General features: G+C 44.0%; 5 protein-coding genes and 1 long non-coding RNA gene across 6 annotated transcripts; 3 read left to right on the plus strand and 3 right to left on the minus strand.

The window, feature by feature from the left end:
* Positions 1 to 116: 116 nt before the first annotated feature.
* LOC126322413 (translation initiation factor eIF-2B subunit gamma-like) lies at positions 117 to 1,657 on the minus strand. Its single transcript, XM_049994334.1, has 2 exons — positions 1,488 to 1,657; positions 117 to 1,394 (listed from the first exon to the last, which is right to left on the minus strand). Exons 1-2 carry the CDS (start codon positions 1,645 to 1,647, stop codon positions 265 to 267), a joined length of 1,290 nt encoding a protein of 429 aa, XP_049850291.1. The 5' UTR covers positions 1,648 to 1,657; the 3' UTR covers positions 117 to 264.
* A 327-nt stretch (positions 1,658 to 1,984) lies between these two features.
* LOC126322399 (L-gulonolactone oxidase-like) lies at positions 1,985 to 4,230 on the plus strand. Its single transcript, XM_049994320.1, has 4 exons — positions 1,985 to 2,060; positions 2,475 to 2,555; positions 2,644 to 3,052; positions 3,142 to 4,230. Exons 3-4 carry the CDS (start codon positions 2,999 to 3,001, stop codon positions 4,228 to 4,230), a joined length of 1,143 nt encoding a protein of 380 aa, XP_049850277.1. The 5' UTR covers positions 1,985 to 2,060; positions 2,475 to 2,555; positions 2,644 to 2,998.
* Positions 4,200 to 5,245, minus strand: LOC126322400 (uncharacterized). Its single transcript, XR_007558990.1, has 4 exons — positions 5,188 to 5,245; positions 4,809 to 5,125; positions 4,594 to 4,741; positions 4,200 to 4,442 (listed from the first exon to the last, which is right to left on the minus strand). It is a non-coding gene; the product is annotated as an uncharacterized LOC126322400 (long non-coding RNA).
* A 327-nt stretch (positions 5,246 to 5,572) lies between these two features.
* Positions 5,573 to 7,092, plus strand: LOC126322409 (uncharacterized). The gene is made up of 3 exons (XM_049994329.1): positions 5,573 to 5,671; positions 5,944 to 6,181; positions 6,240 to 7,092. The coding sequence occupies exons 1-3, from the start codon at positions 5,590 to 5,592 to the stop codon at positions 7,042 to 7,044; spliced, it is 1,125 nt and encodes a 374-aa protein (XP_049850286.1). The 5' UTR covers positions 5,573 to 5,589; the 3' UTR covers positions 7,045 to 7,092.
* Positions 7,093 to 8,056: 964 nt separating this feature from the next.
* Positions 8,057 to 10,490, minus strand: LOC126322382 (polyadenylate-binding protein 4-like). Its single transcript, XM_049994295.1, has 3 exons — positions 10,295 to 10,490; positions 10,016 to 10,149; positions 8,057 to 9,703 (listed from the first exon to the last, which is right to left on the minus strand). Exons 1-3 carry the CDS (start codon positions 10,357 to 10,359, stop codon positions 8,121 to 8,123), a joined length of 1,782 nt encoding a protein of 593 aa, XP_049850252.1. The 5' UTR covers positions 10,360 to 10,490; the 3' UTR covers positions 8,057 to 8,120.
* Positions 10,491 to 10,532: 42 nt separating this feature from the next.
* Positions 10,533 to 12,433, plus strand: LOC126322402 (probable GTP-binding protein EngB). The gene is made up of 2 exons (XM_049994322.1): positions 10,533 to 10,729; positions 10,841 to 12,433. Exons 1-2 carry the CDS (start codon positions 10,577 to 10,579, stop codon positions 11,804 to 11,806), a joined length of 1,119 nt encoding a protein of 372 aa, XP_049850279.1. The 5' UTR covers positions 10,533 to 10,576; the 3' UTR covers positions 11,807 to 12,433.
* Positions 12,434 to 13,738: the final 1,305 nt, after the last annotated feature.

A 13,738-nucleotide genomic window follows, 5' to 3' on the forward strand; every position in this document is an offset into this window, starting at 1 on the left:
ACACACGCGAGACAGATCCTTCTTAGCTGTGCACATATCTAACGCGAAAAGTCACCATGTGCACACATATTACAAAACTTTTTCGTACTATGTATTGCTCCTACGTTGTGCGCCACTTTGTGCCCCTCTATAAATACTTATATTTAAGTTTTTGACAGGAGCTGAAACATCTCATGCTTAGAAAGTGTTTCCTGAATGTCGTCCAGAAATCCCGTGAAGCATAATAGATCCTCAGTAAGCACTCGAAGTCTTTTACCAAACATTTTATAGCTCTGAATGCACTGAAAGTGTAGCGTGGTCGTGTTCTACGGAACCCTCCACTGTGCATCTATATCCCACTACGGAGTCTTTGAGTATAGATTTTTCGTTGATGTATGCATTGCTGCAGACGACTGTATTGACCAGTTTGCAATTCTCTTTGATGGTAACGTGGTCCATAATGACGCAATTGATGATCTTGACGTTATTGCAAATTGTGCAATGTTTTCCGACAACCGACGATTTCAGGGTACAAAAATCGCCTAATTTACTTGCATCGCCAACGACGCATTGATCTCCAATTCTAGTTTTTTTTGAAATGGATGCACTTTTTGCGACGAAGCTCTTATAGTGAGCTGGTTCCAGGGGCACAAAGTACTTGTTTCCTGCGGCGAGGTCTCGATTTGCCTCTAAGAAGTTGGATACAGTATCAACTCGAATGCAATAAATTTTTCTATCTAGTATATGGGCCAAACAGTAGACACCGGTATCGGACAATTTGGCGGAGCTCATTTTCAGGGCTGAAGACAGCATATTTTCATTTTGGATGCCTTTGGTTAATTGAGGACGGTATTGACAATGAAGTAGAAGCGGTATGAATTCGTGTTTCAGATTCTTGATCATTTTGTACTTTTCTAAAATGTCTAGTGCAAATCGGCTGAAAATATAAAACTGAGTATCAATTATGTTTCTTCGGAGCTTAATCGATGGAAAGCAATCTATTAAGTGATGTGCCACTCTAAGAGGTGTATCCGCATATTCATCTGACGACACAATCATTAGTAATTTATTGCTACCAGTTTCAGCTTCTATACCAATAATATCGCCATATCGAAGTGCTTTTGATGTGTGGTCACTGGATTCAGGGGCATTTTCCTTGAGAGCGATAGTAACCGTCGCCTCTTTCTCCAGATGGTAGTCAAGCATGGTGTGTATAAACTTAGGCTCGATAATTAGATCCCCACTCGTCACAATGAATTGTTTTTTGCTCGTATCTCTTAACTTCAAAAGAGTTTGTGCAATCCCCAATTGAGCCTCTAATAGGTACAGCTGAATGGAAAGCTTCCCGCTATACTGTTCCGCCACATATTGCTGCAAAGACTGCTTCGTCAATTCCTGGCTAAGTATGATTACATCTGTTTGCGCAGTTCGAGTTGTGAGAGCAAAACGAATGAATAAACGTGTCAAAAAAATCATAAAAAACGGAATCAGAACTTTAGATATCGTACTGTCAAACCCCGCTTTTTCAAAAAGGTCTAATTGGTAGAACAAAAGAGGCCGATTACAAATAGTCAAAAGGGGTTTTGGAATATCCTCGACCAATGTACTAAGGTAGCTCCCTAGACTGTCTGCAATTATAATAGGTTGAAATTCGCCATTCAGATTCATATTATAGACTTAAAATAGTAAATCGTCTATAAAGCAGGAAATTCCATATGAAATTTTATAATTAAATACAGAGATACGAGCAGAAAAAAAATACTAAATCCAAAAAGTATTTATTCAGCCCGCACCTTTCAGTTATTTCTTTTTTTTCTTCTACCATGTGATGATGCAAAACAAAATTGAAAATGTGGTAGTGTTGAACGTAGATTGACGCCATGTTTTAGAACCCACCTTTGAAAAGGCATTTTCATACCTGTTTAGTTCCTTTGAATACAAAAAAACACCTGTGTATACATAATTTTATGAAACACACGCGAGACAGATATTTTTTGGAGACCATACAACTCAAAACATTGGCTTCATTATTGAGATCGCCGACAAAGGTATTCGAGACATATGCGAAATATTGTCCAGTTGTACGTACGATCATCCTGTCTTGATAAAGGATGGCACTGCCTGCTTCTGTGATATGGTTCGATCGTGCCTTTTTATTTTGTGAAGAACTGAAACAAGCTGGCTGAATTTTCTTCACAGAGCTGGGAGCCATAAGACATAAAAACCCCATTTGCACATGGTTAAGAGAGATCCTGAATTTGTGTCAATTTAACGCTTCCGTGCGTGTGGAATATTTTTTTGCTTCAAAGCTCATACACACATAATAGACTATTTTCCTCTCATGCATGCTTATGCATGCTTTTATGAACCGATGTTTTGGTTTGTATCGCATTACGTGAAGAATACAAAATAACGAAAGACAATGTGGAGCGAGGAAGGAAGTGTTTTAAGTCATTTTGATATGGCACGACTTAAATTTTTTTGTTTTGAAACAGTTTTAATACATATCACAGAGTAAGTCGAACTAGTGGGTCAGAATGAGTAATTATAAAAGCATTCAAAAGCGCTTAAAAAAAGTATGTGTTTTGTGTGGTGATGATGATTCAATGATTCGATTTCAAAAACTAACGAGATTTGATCCTTACTTCAATTTAAAACGGAAAGCTCTTCTCTCATCTTCGTCCAGCACCTTTGAACGAGCACATTCATGTCACGACCGATAATTTTGTTTATAGTATTGGAGAATTCAGGCAAAACGGCCTCACCTTTTATAATTGGGCTCGTACCTATAGCTGCACGCCAAAATACTTTCACGAGCCGTACACACGCGAGACAGATAAAGAAATCATTACCTTTTCATCTGATAGAGGCCAGTGTGTGAGAGTCATTGGTGCCGGACATTCTCCGTCGAATATATCCTTTTTCTATCTTTTTCAGCAAATTCAACTCGGCACTTGATGACAGTATTCAATCCTTAACTTTGACTTACATTGCTTTTACGAGCGACCATCTGGTAAGTATGCGAAATTACAACGCAATTTTGAACATTGATAAAAAAAAAAACTTGGTAACGGTACGCGAATAGGTGCAGATACGATAAGTGGCACAAGATTCTTAGTCACATTTAAAGTGTTGACAAAAACATTTTTGTACGTGAGATAGTGCCAAGCTGGATGTACGTTAGATAAACTCAATCAACGTTTGAAGTCTGAAAAGTTCGGCCTGCGCGTTCTTGGAAGTATATCTCATCAAACAGTCGCTGGAGCCATTTGTACTCCCACGCATGGAACTGGCATTCAATACGGTATTTTAGCTACAGAGGTGGTTCACATACAGTTCGTGAATGGAAATTGTGATGTTATCGAATGTAGCGAGATAGAAAATCAGAATATCTTCAAAGCCTGTCTATGCAGTTTTGGTAGTCTCGGCATCATAACTGAAATTACAATGCGTGTCGAGCCGCTTAAAACCCTTGTTTCTTTGCAGTTTCCTCTTAAACTTCGTCAAGTAGAAGAAAATTTAACAAGGATCATATATGGTGCAGAGCACAGTCGAATTTGGTGGTTCCCCCATACTGATAAATGTTCAATATGGCAAGCCAATAAGCTTGAATTCAACGCGTCTGATATTGAAAAGTCCGGCCTCAATTCTCAGATTAGTTGTGGAAAAAAAAAATTTTCCAATTTTATATTGGAATCTGTGCTTTACTTGTCAACTATTGTCCCCTCTGTGACTCCGTATGTTAACAAGGTTTCTCATAAAGTACTCTTTGGCAAGGTAGTACAATCACAAGATGTTAGCTTCAAAGAATTCAATATCGACTGTCTGTTTAAACAATATGTGAATGAATGGGCAATTCCTATTGAGCACGCCCTGGAAGCGCTTAGCCTTCTTCAATTACTGATCACTGAACATAATATAAATGCAAACTGGCCAGTTGAAGTGAGGTTCGTCAGAAATGATGACATTTGGCTTTCTCCTTGCTATGGAGAGAGTGACAGATGCTTTATCGGCATCATCATGTACCGTCCTTATAGCAGAGAGCCGAAATATTTGCTCTATTTCAAAAAATTCGATGAAATGATGAGCAGTCTTGGAGGCAGACCGCATTGGGCAAAGGCTCATGGATGGAAATACAAAGAATGCAAGGAAAGTTATCCTATGTGGGAAGAATTCTGCAAACTTCGATCAAAAATGGACCCAAAAAATGTGTTTATGAATGAATATACGAGATCTATTTTTAATCCTTGAAATCCACAATTCTCATTTCCATCAATCCCTTCTAACACTGAACGATTATTTTTTGAATCGCAGCTAACTATTGCGCACACTTAAAACATAACAGGGGATTCCTATGTTGAAGTGTGGTTTTGACGCCACAATATTGCAGATTTCCGTTGACTCGAACTCTACGAACTAAAGCCGTTGTTCTAAGATTAACAATTTTTTTTTTTGGCATTTTTCTTTTGTGTGTAATCGTTATCGGACCAGACAGCAACAAACACCGTTAGTACGCTTCAATTGAATACGTATTTTTCTGGCAGGTCTGTCCCATCCGTGCCGGTGGAGCAGGGACCATATTCATAGTACTTCCGTGAAAAATAAACGACGTACATAATACATTTCAGTGCAGCGACTGAAGGCCTTCATCAATTCTTGGCATTCTGAGACCGAGGCATTTTCCAGGCATTCGTAAACTTTCTCTCGTTGATCAGTGCATATATTTGGCGTTGGGTGGCATTGACTTTGGACGGCTGATCTTCTAAAAAAAAAGTGAGTATTCAGTGTCATGAAAATTCAAAGCCCTTTCTTTCATGTTTGCGTCGTACATTGAGCAAAAATGTGCTATCTTTTTCTGATCATGCTCGATTTTTTTCAGCATATCCTGCTCTCTTTTTTTTTGTGCATTCTCGGCGTCTACGATGGATTTGAGGTTTTCTTTTATAGAGGCTTCGTGAAATACGTGTTCTTTTGGGAGAGGAGGACATTTGACCAGGTCGATGTGTTGACGCAACTTGTCTAGACTGGGACCGGAGTGTGGATTCGGAGCAGTATCGTTCTTCGAAGGACGTATATTTAACGACTCTGCGGCTTGTTTGCGTTTTTCATTTTGTGCTTTAAGTTGTTCGTACAGCACAGGGGATATCTAGATAATGTCGTGTTAGAAAAAGTCTAATCGTCCAAAGGGCGTAGGGATGCGACACGTACAGTTAAAAGAGGTTGGTCCTGGCATTTTTTTGGCAGCATGGGCAATATAATCGACAATGCGTCTTTAACTCACCTTTGTACAAAAAAAAAAAAAAATCGGTTTAAATTATCTGAAATGAGAGGACTGTTTTAGGGGGGTCGATAGTTATAAAAAAAAAGTATTGAGCCACTTAAGTACCGAACTAAGCCTCGCAAAGCTCAGGATTCTACCCGACCCTGCTTTTAGGATTGTTTCACATAATTTGCTACTCTTAAAACAGCAGGATGTCTGTAAACTTTAATCCATGACATGCGTAGATTTTTGATTTTTGAATTCCGTAATATTTGGAGGGTTATTTTTTGAAAGTCCAAGTTTTCAAAATGATTTTTTTTAAAGGTCATTATTATTTTACTTCAGTTGTCATGGCTGTTCAAGGGCCCGCATGCGATTTACCTGATCCATCTGCTATTGAAAAATATCAGATTGCAGCGCAAATTGCCAATGGTACGCTCGATGGCTCATTGTTCCGGTTTATCACTGCCTCTCCGTCGGAAGGTTTTGAATAATTAAAGCATGTACTAGGAAGTCGGTTTCATTCTTTTTTTCGCTGCTGCTATGCTGATCTACATACGCGAGCTGGGATCAGCATGTTTGCGTTATGTGTCTACCTATTGGATGTATATATGGCGTGACATGGATACCGTGTTTTTTGGCGTATATCTCGTCGAGAAGTACATACTAACTGTATTTTGAAAAAAATTGACTCTCGAGCGTAGAGGTTATGAACCAGTTGATTGTGGAGGCGGTTCCAGAAAAGAGAATTTTTGACCTGTGTGAATTGGGGGATCGTTTGATTATCAAGTTGGCTGACGAGGCATGCAGCTCTGGAGATAAAAAAAAAATAAAAAGGGGCGTTGCGTTTCCCACATGCATCTCCGTGAATGAATGTATCGGTCATTTTTGTCCTGGTGAAAATAACCAGGACACGTTGAAAAAGGGTCAGGTGGCCAAAATGTACGTTATATTTATACACAATAGCATCCTTTACTTTTTTAACATTTTTTCTCTTTAGCGATCTCGGTGTACATATAGATGGTTTTATTTCTCAATGTGCACATACGGTCGTAATTGCTCAAGATGACGAGTCCCCGTTGACGGGTCGTGCGGCAGATGCGATATGTGCTGCGTACTACTCGGCAGAATGTGCTGCCAGGCTGATTCGTCCTGGCAACACAAACACACAAGTCACCTGTATGATCGATAAGGTGGCCAGTGCCTTTAGATGTACGCCCATGGAGGGTGTGCTGAGTCACCAGTTGAAGCAGCATGTGATAGATGCAAACAAGGTGATTATGAATAAGCTCAGCACTAGCGACCAAGTACATGAAATCACTTTCGAAGTCAATGAAGCCTATTGCGTCGACATCGTGATTTCGACCGAAGAGGGCAAATCACGACAGAGGGATGCGCCTACGACGATTTACAAAAGAGCGGTTGATCAGGTCTACAATCTGAAGCTACAAAGTTCTCGCGCTGTACTTAGCGAAATTAACAAAAACTTTAGGACGATGCCATTTGCAACGCGTTCTCTCAAAGACAAAAAAGCGAAGTTCGGAATCATAGAATTGATTTCGCACAACATGTTACATCCCTATCCTGTCTTGTATGAGAAAAATGGGGCGTTCGTGGCTCAAATCAAGTTCACTATTCTTCTCTTGCAAGATGGACAATATCGCCTGAATGAGTTCAATGCTCCATACGTATCTTCGCAGTATAGTATTTCCGAATATCCGGAAATTGCCAGTATTCTAGAAGAACCGAACGCCGAGAGAGACCAGGAGGCCGAAATTGACCCCGAGGTTTCAGCTGAACCATAATCTTTTTAAATAAGGAGGGGGAAATATAAAAAAATGAGCAGCGTGTAATTTTTTTTACGATCTGTGTGTCTACTATCACCGTGAGCAGCGGGACCAATCGATGACTTGTCGGTTTTTGTATAAAACTAGAGTGGCTTGTCCGAGCATGTTTTGGTCGTTAAAAGTCGGATTCGCACATTCGGTTTAGGAGCGCCCTTGGCTCTCCGGGGTCGCCTTTGCGGCTAGTATTGTAAGAGGGCGAAAAAAAAAGTCTGTGGCAGAACCTGCTCTGTACCGATAAAATAAATTTTTTTTTAGCGCTCTTACCTCGGATTTGGCGAGCGAGTTATAATTTTTTCCCTCAATTTTTGAGGCTACTTTTTTTAGAATCGCTTCGGGAAAAGTACGCTGAGGCGCGCGCTTGGCGGGGTTCCGAAGGTGCTAGCGAGGCACCATTGTCTCTTGTCCGCCGAAAACTAATCGTTTTTTAAGGATGCAGATTTTTGCAAGGACATTGACTGGCAGGACGATCGTCCTCGATGTCGACCCAGCTGCCAGCGTCCTTCACTTGAAAAACGCCATTCATGCCAGTGAAGGTAGGTCTTGATTCGAATTGTGTCTCAATTTATTTTTCGACTGATTAAAAAATTTTCGAGGTATTTGTCCCATTCAGCAGCGTATTGTATTCGGCTGCAAGCAGCTTAGCGATGATGGTATTCTGTCCGACTATGGGATCACGAGGGAGTCGACGATAGACATCCTCCTCCGACTTCGAGGTGGTGTGAGCGACGTTGACCCCACGCGCGCCGAACTGGCTCGTAAAACCAATTGTGAGCGATTGATCTGCCGAGTCTGCTACGCCCGCCTCCCCCTTCGCGCCACCCATTGCCGAAAGCGCAGATGCGGCCACTCTGGCAAACTGAGACCCAAGAAGAAGCTCAAGCAGTAGTCGCACGAAGCCTACCCCCCGAGGCATAGAGAGAAGAGGGTTACACTTTTCCCCACCGAATAAAAAAAAAAAAAAAGTTTCATAATTTTTTTTGATATCAGTGTCAACTCTACCATTTATTAGGACCGTACGCACCTGTGGAGGAGGCTCAGCTAGCAGTCGATTTAGAGAGTTCATTGTACTCATCAAGGGTTTTGATGGCTTCATTGATTTTCTCGGTGAGTGCGGCGTCGTTGGTGGTTAAGTTGAGAAGCTGGTCGACGCTATTGCCACAGGATTCCAGAATCATACCTGTCAGTTTGCCGGCCAGTTGTTGATGCTGTTTAGCGGCGATGAGGCGGAACAGGCGGTCGCTGAGGAGTGCCAGGCGGCCAGATTCAGGAGTCACTTCGAGAGTCTCGCGCGTAAGAGGATCCGTCGAGACGATGGGGACGGTGTTGACATCGTGAACAGGGGAGTTAGGTGGTCGATGAGAAGGCGCAGAGACCACGGGTGTTTGAAGGATCGGTGCAATGCGGGTCGGCTCTGTTCTCGGAGGGTAAGAAACGGGCGGTCGATGTTGTCCAGCGGGCACGTTCGTCGGTCCTGCTGGAGTTGGAGCGATAGGATAAACAAACCCGGGCTGAACGGGCGGCCAAGTTCTGCCCTGCCTGGGTCCCATAATGGGTACCCCATTTTGAGAGTAAGGAGGGTAGAACATGGGCTGCCTAAAGAAGTGTTGATATCCACCAATGTTCTTGGCTTGTTGGTGTTGATTGGCCAATTTTTGTCGTCTTATTTCTTTTGGCTCGTGAAGAGTCACATGTAGGGGCTTCACGCATCCAGGAAGTATACGGGCATTCAGGCCGCTAATAGCGAAACTTGCCTCCTCGGGACTCATGAAACAAATGAATCCAAATCCACAAGAATTGCCCTTGCTATCCTCCTTGATTTTGACGCTTTTAATTCTTCCGAATTGTCCAAATTCCTTCAAAAGGCGCTCCTCATCAATGCAGTCTTCCAGATTCTTGACGAATAGGTTCGTACCCTGGTACTTTTTATAAAACTCTAATTTCATCTGATTGTATTTCTGAAGCAGCTCTTCCTGTCTTTCTGCCTTCGTCTGAGCTCTTGCTACATAAAGTTCGCGATCTAAATACGCCTTTCCGTTCATCTCGTCCAACGCCCTCTGAGCATCTTCGTGCTTCTCAAAATTTACAAACCCAAACAACGTGTCCCTCGGCTGACCATCCGCGCTGTGTCCAGACGTATTGGCCTTGACGCACACAGAAGTGATCTTCCCAAACTGCGAAAACAGCGCTTTCAGCTTCTCCTCATCGACACTCGGGTCCAAATTCTTGACGAAAACGTTCGTCCAACTATTCGCCTTCTGCATCGCGCGCTCCTTCTTCGAGATATGACGCGTCACATAGATTTTGTTCATGCTTCCCTCCAGAGACATCCCGTTCGTCTTAGCGATCGCCTTCTCCGACGCCTCCACGCTCTCAAAATGAACGAATCCGTATCCCTTGCTCTTTCCATTCTCATCAGTCGCAACCTTGCAGGACAAAATATTCCCAAAAACGCTGAATGTGTCATGCAATTCCTTGTGCGTAATGTTGTTATCGAGATTCTTGATATAAATGTTCCCGATCCCCGACCGGCGGATCGACGGGTCTCTCTGCGACCACATAATTCTGCAAGGATGGTCATGAATAGGCTGGTTGTTCAACGTGTCCAGTGCATGTTCCGCTACAAAAAATACAAAAATGTCAAAAAAAAATTTCGAGCCCTCCTCGGCGTCCTCTCTCTATCTCCTCCCCTCCCTCCCCGCGAAAAACACGAACAAGGCGCCGCCGCCCCCTCGACAATCCCTGCCTTATCCCCTGGAAGGACTGCAACCAGCCCCTCAGCGCCCCCTCCAAAACTCCCACCTCGCGCCACGCATCTCTATCGGGCCCGCAACAGCACTCTCCAGCGACGAAGCGGCCAGCGCCCGCCACAAGGCTTCGCTATCCAGGGCCACCGCCAACCAACCCTCTCAAGAAAAACTGCATTTCGTACCTTCCTGGACGGTTGAAAAATTGACGTAGCCGTATCCAAGGGAACGCCTAGTTAAGGTGTCTAGGCAAACCCGGGCGGACGAGACCGTCCCCGCACGGCTAAAAAAAGTCCACAGGTCCTTCTCACTGACATCTCTAAAAGCAGGATAAAAACGGAACGCACAGATTGGGTCGGACACCACGATACACCGGTCGAGAGAGGAGAACGTTCGGAAAAAAGACTGGGTTATTCATTCCGCTCGCAGTAGTTGGGAACAAGCTAAAGCAAACGCGCTCGTACGGGTCTAAGTCTCCCACATATAGAGAGGCGTAGTGAGGATGATGGCTTTGGGCTGACACTGACATGTTTATATTTGGTTTTACAATTTTTTTTAAGTTATGATATTAAGAGCTTGACCTTGTGGGCAGCCGCTATTCAAGAGGGAGATTTGAGGCAGAACTGACGCTGTCAAATATGTGTGTTGACTCAAAAATCTGACAAAATTGTTTTGTACAAAATTATTTATTATTTTTTCTTCACAAAATGTGTGGCGACTAAACATGCTGAATCGCTCGAGGCAGGATGTTACATACTCCCGTCCTGAGAGGTATCAAGTGCGCTTTTGCGCCTCGTAATTTTTCAAATCGTATTCGCGAAGGGCTGCACTGTCCGCAAAAAAGTGCATCGGCCAAGCACCTCTACGGCACTCGTCAGAGGAACGTCAGGCCCCTCGCTGTACGTGGTACACGACACAAAAACTTCCCAAAAAAAGAAATGTTCTGCCGACGGGGGGGCCCCCTCGGTGACCCTGACCCTCCGCATCATCATACGCTTTTCTATGTGTAGGAAGTACCTGAGAGCAAACAGGAAATCGCGGGAAATAGCCGATCTAAGGACTTCAAATCCATGCCCGTTGATCCCGGGATTTTGAACTTTATCGACTCTGCCAAATTAGGAAAAAGGCGCCTGCCTATGCACAGAGGAGCAGCTAAAGGGGTCAAACCTTTGGATCTTTCTAGAATCGTCCCGACTGAAGTCGACCAACTTTTTTCCCATCGCACGGTCAAATTCCTCGCGGCGGCGAACTCGCCTGGTTCTTTCCCACAAGATGGACTTCCGGAGATATGCTTTATTGGACGCAGCAACGTTGGTAAGAGCAGCTTACTCAACGCTCTCTGTAACGCCGCCGTTGCGAAGACGTCAGCAAGACCGGGCTTTACTCAGACGCTCAACTGGTTCGTTTTTTGTAACTCCATGCACCTTGTAGACCTCCCGGGGTACGGCTTCGCCTTTGCCAATGCAGAAAAGGTGTGCAACTGGATCGAACTCGTTAAACTATACCTGTCTTCCAGGTCCTCTCTCAAGAAATGTATGGTTCTCATCGACGCTCGTCAGCCTTTCAAACAAAGTGACCTTGACTTGCTTGACTTTCTGGAACGGGCCTGCCGCATCCCCTACCAGGTGGTCCTGACCAAGGCGGATCTTGTCACACCCGCGGACCTGGCGAAAAGATGGCAGTTGGCTAGAGCGGAAATGGAATCGAGATCTAGAGGAAGCAAGACCGTTCACATGGTCAGCTCTAAAAATAAAGCCGGCATATCTTACCTGAGGAAAGAAGTAGCCAATCTCATCCGTCCAGAACACAAAAAGGAGATCGCCAAAAGGATGCGAGCTAAGGACGAAGAGATCAAAGAAAAAGAGAAAATTTTGGAGCAAGACAAACTCAAAAGTAGATCTGTATTGTTTAAAAAGCTCAAAAAAATACGCAAACGTCTAATTGTCTCGCCAAAACCAAGAAAGCGTGTGTCTTAGATGGAGGTACTGGCGCTTATGTTGCAGGAATTCCATGCTCGCCGTCCAGGCGCTTGAGTCATCATCACGCCTGAATAAATAGAGAAAGTTTCATGACAAAAAAACGACACTTTTGAAAAACCTGCCAACGCTTGTGCAAAAACTGCCGAAGTCCTCGAACTTAAACCAACCAGTGCTTTGACGGCAAAAAGAACTGGGACCCTAGGATTTTTGGTTTAGCTATCGCGAAGCGCTGCGATCTGGTTTTGGCCACTCGTCCTCTCTCCGAATTCGCAACATATGAAATGACAGAGAACCCTGTCGATCGTGGGTACGAAGCGAGCCGCGCTGACCCGCTTTCCTGCTTCGGTTGCGTATCGAACCACACACTCTAGTTCATGACGAATGTGCAGAGAGAGCGCCTCAGGGACAACGTAGGTTTAGACACGTCTTCGATCTTGGTACATTTTCAACAGTTGCGTCTCAGTCCCACGATCTGAGGCCACTAGATGCAGGGGTCCCGGGCCACTTTTTTATCAGAAACTGTCTAGTCAGGACATTTAGAAATTTCTTTTTGTATTTTTCTTCGACTCTTAGTCTGAGTGCCGGTGGGTTGAACTCATTTAGTTCGAATTTCTGCATGATAGACACAAGCTTTTTGACGTTGTCTATGTTTTCGGAGTTTTTATTGGCGTGTACGAGGGCTTCCAAAACAGGAATTTTCCAAATGTGTTCGAAATGTTCCTCGGCGTTGAATGCTTGAATATGTCGCGCCACCAATTTGAAGACGCTTCGGTAATTTACGGGATCACAAAATTGGTGAAGAATGGCAGCCTGGGGATACAGTTTGAGCTTAGTGAATGCGTGGATCATTTTCGGGAGAGAGAGAGTGAATCCCCTCGGCAGGTCGTCGGCAGTCCAGTACTTGGATTCCAAACTTGAACCCAGCAAGAAATAAAATACAGACTTTTCGTACTGTCCTTTCGAATAGTAAATGTCGCCGATACTCAAAACGTTTCCAGGGTGAACCATGTCGACGCAGAGCTGTCGACTTAGCGTTTGCTTGTATAAGCTGATTATGGCACTTTCATTTCGTAAAGACGTGGCTTTGCAAGACTGCAGCCACTCAAAACAGTTCAGTAGGTCCGGATCTGGTGCGTGCCGTTCGGGGTGAAACTGACGTTGAATTTTGGCCTTGTCGTGCAGGAACTGAGCGGCGTAGCCAAAGACACAGCACAGCAGTGCCAAGTGACCGACGTTAGAAATTTTGGACAAAAATCCGCGAGTAGCTAGCCATTCAAATGGCTGGATAAGCGATCCTTCTCGCGTGAAGATAAAAAGCATCAACTCGAAACTGGATGCGAGGTCTTTGGCGCATTGATCTCCCCATTCAGTTGAATCACGAGAGCACCTTTTTTTTGCATATTCCTGCATTTTGGGGATAAACTCGGCCAAACAACTAGCTAAATGACAACAAGACAGCAATTCCTGGTAAACAAGCCAGTCCGGCTTCAAAATCTCTTCAATTGCCTTCGAGCACGCAATCATGTTATCCCATTGACACGCCTCCATGAGAGAAATGAAAAGGTCCTCTAAATTGTCTTTCGACGGCTTTATATTGCTATCAAGCAGTCCAACTATTTGCTTGACAAGCGCTTCTGTTTGTATGTTTGCATCCGACGAGCACTCCCTTCCATGGGCATTCGAAGAAATGCTCAGCTTCAGAGACGATGTAAGCTGTCTCCACGGCACCTCGTTTCCCAGCTCGTAGTTCAAAGAGAAGCCAGATGCCAAGTGCGAATATATATGATCGGCCTTTGACAGCTGACCAGCACGTTCAAACTCGCGTGCCCTGGTATAGAGGAGACTCCCTTTTAGAGCAACGTTGTCAACGTAGGGCACACCCACACTTTGTACAGACTCTATGAGTGTGTCAATAGAGTTTGTGTACAT

Source organism: Schistocerca gregaria, unplaced genomic scaffold (genome assembly GCF_023897955.1).
Source record: "Schistocerca gregaria isolate iqSchGreg1 unplaced genomic scaffold, iqSchGreg1.2 ptg000808l, whole genome shotgun sequence".
NCBI lineage: Eukaryota > Metazoa > Arthropoda > Insecta > Orthoptera > Acrididae > Schistocerca > Schistocerca gregaria.

Coding starts and splice junctions, on each gene's coding strand:
- LOC126322413 (XM_049994334.1), bottom strand. CDS start 1,647: ATGAATCTGAATGGCGAATTTCAACCTATTATAATTGCAGACAGTCTA. Junction 1,395..1,487: donor TGAAAAAGCGGGGTTTGACA/GTACGATATCTA, acceptor CTGCGCAAACAG/ATGTAATCATACTTAGCCAG.
- LOC126322382 (XM_049994295.1), bottom strand. CDS start 10,359: ATGTCAGTGTCAGCCCAAAGCCATCATCCTCACTACGCCTCTCTATAT. Junction 10,150..10,294: donor TATGTGGGAGACTTAGACCC/GTACGAGCGCGT, acceptor TCCTGCTTTTAG/AGATGTCAGTGAGAAGGACC. Junction 9,704..10,015: donor TTTTTCAACCGTCCAGGAAG/GTACGAAATGCA, acceptor TATTTTTTGTAG/CGGAACATGCACTGGACACG.
- LOC126322399 (XM_049994320.1), top strand. CDS start 2,999: ATGCGAAATTACAACGCAATTTTGAACATTGATAAAAAAAAAAACTTG. Junction 3,053..3,141: donor AAAAAAAAAACTTGGTAACG/GTACGCGAATAG, acceptor TACGTGAGATAG/TGCCAAGCTGGATGTACGTT.
- LOC126322409 (XM_049994329.1), top strand. CDS start 5,590: ATGGCTGTTCAAGGGCCCGCATGCGATTTACCTGATCCATCTGCTATT. Junction 5,672..5,943: donor TGCAGCGCAAATTGCCAATG/GTACGCTCGATG, acceptor TCTCGAGCGTAG/AGGTTATGAACCAGTTGATT. Junction 6,182..6,239: donor AAGGGTCAGGTGGCCAAAAT/GTACGTTATATT, acceptor TTTTCTCTTTAG/CGATCTCGGTGTACATATAG.
- LOC126322402 (XM_049994322.1), top strand. CDS start 10,577: ATGTTACATACTCCCGTCCTGAGAGGTATCAAGTGCGCTTTTGCGCCT. Junction 10,730..10,840: donor GGAACGTCAGGCCCCTCGCT/GTACGTGGTACA, acceptor TTCTATGTGTAG/GAAGTACCTGAGAGCAAACA.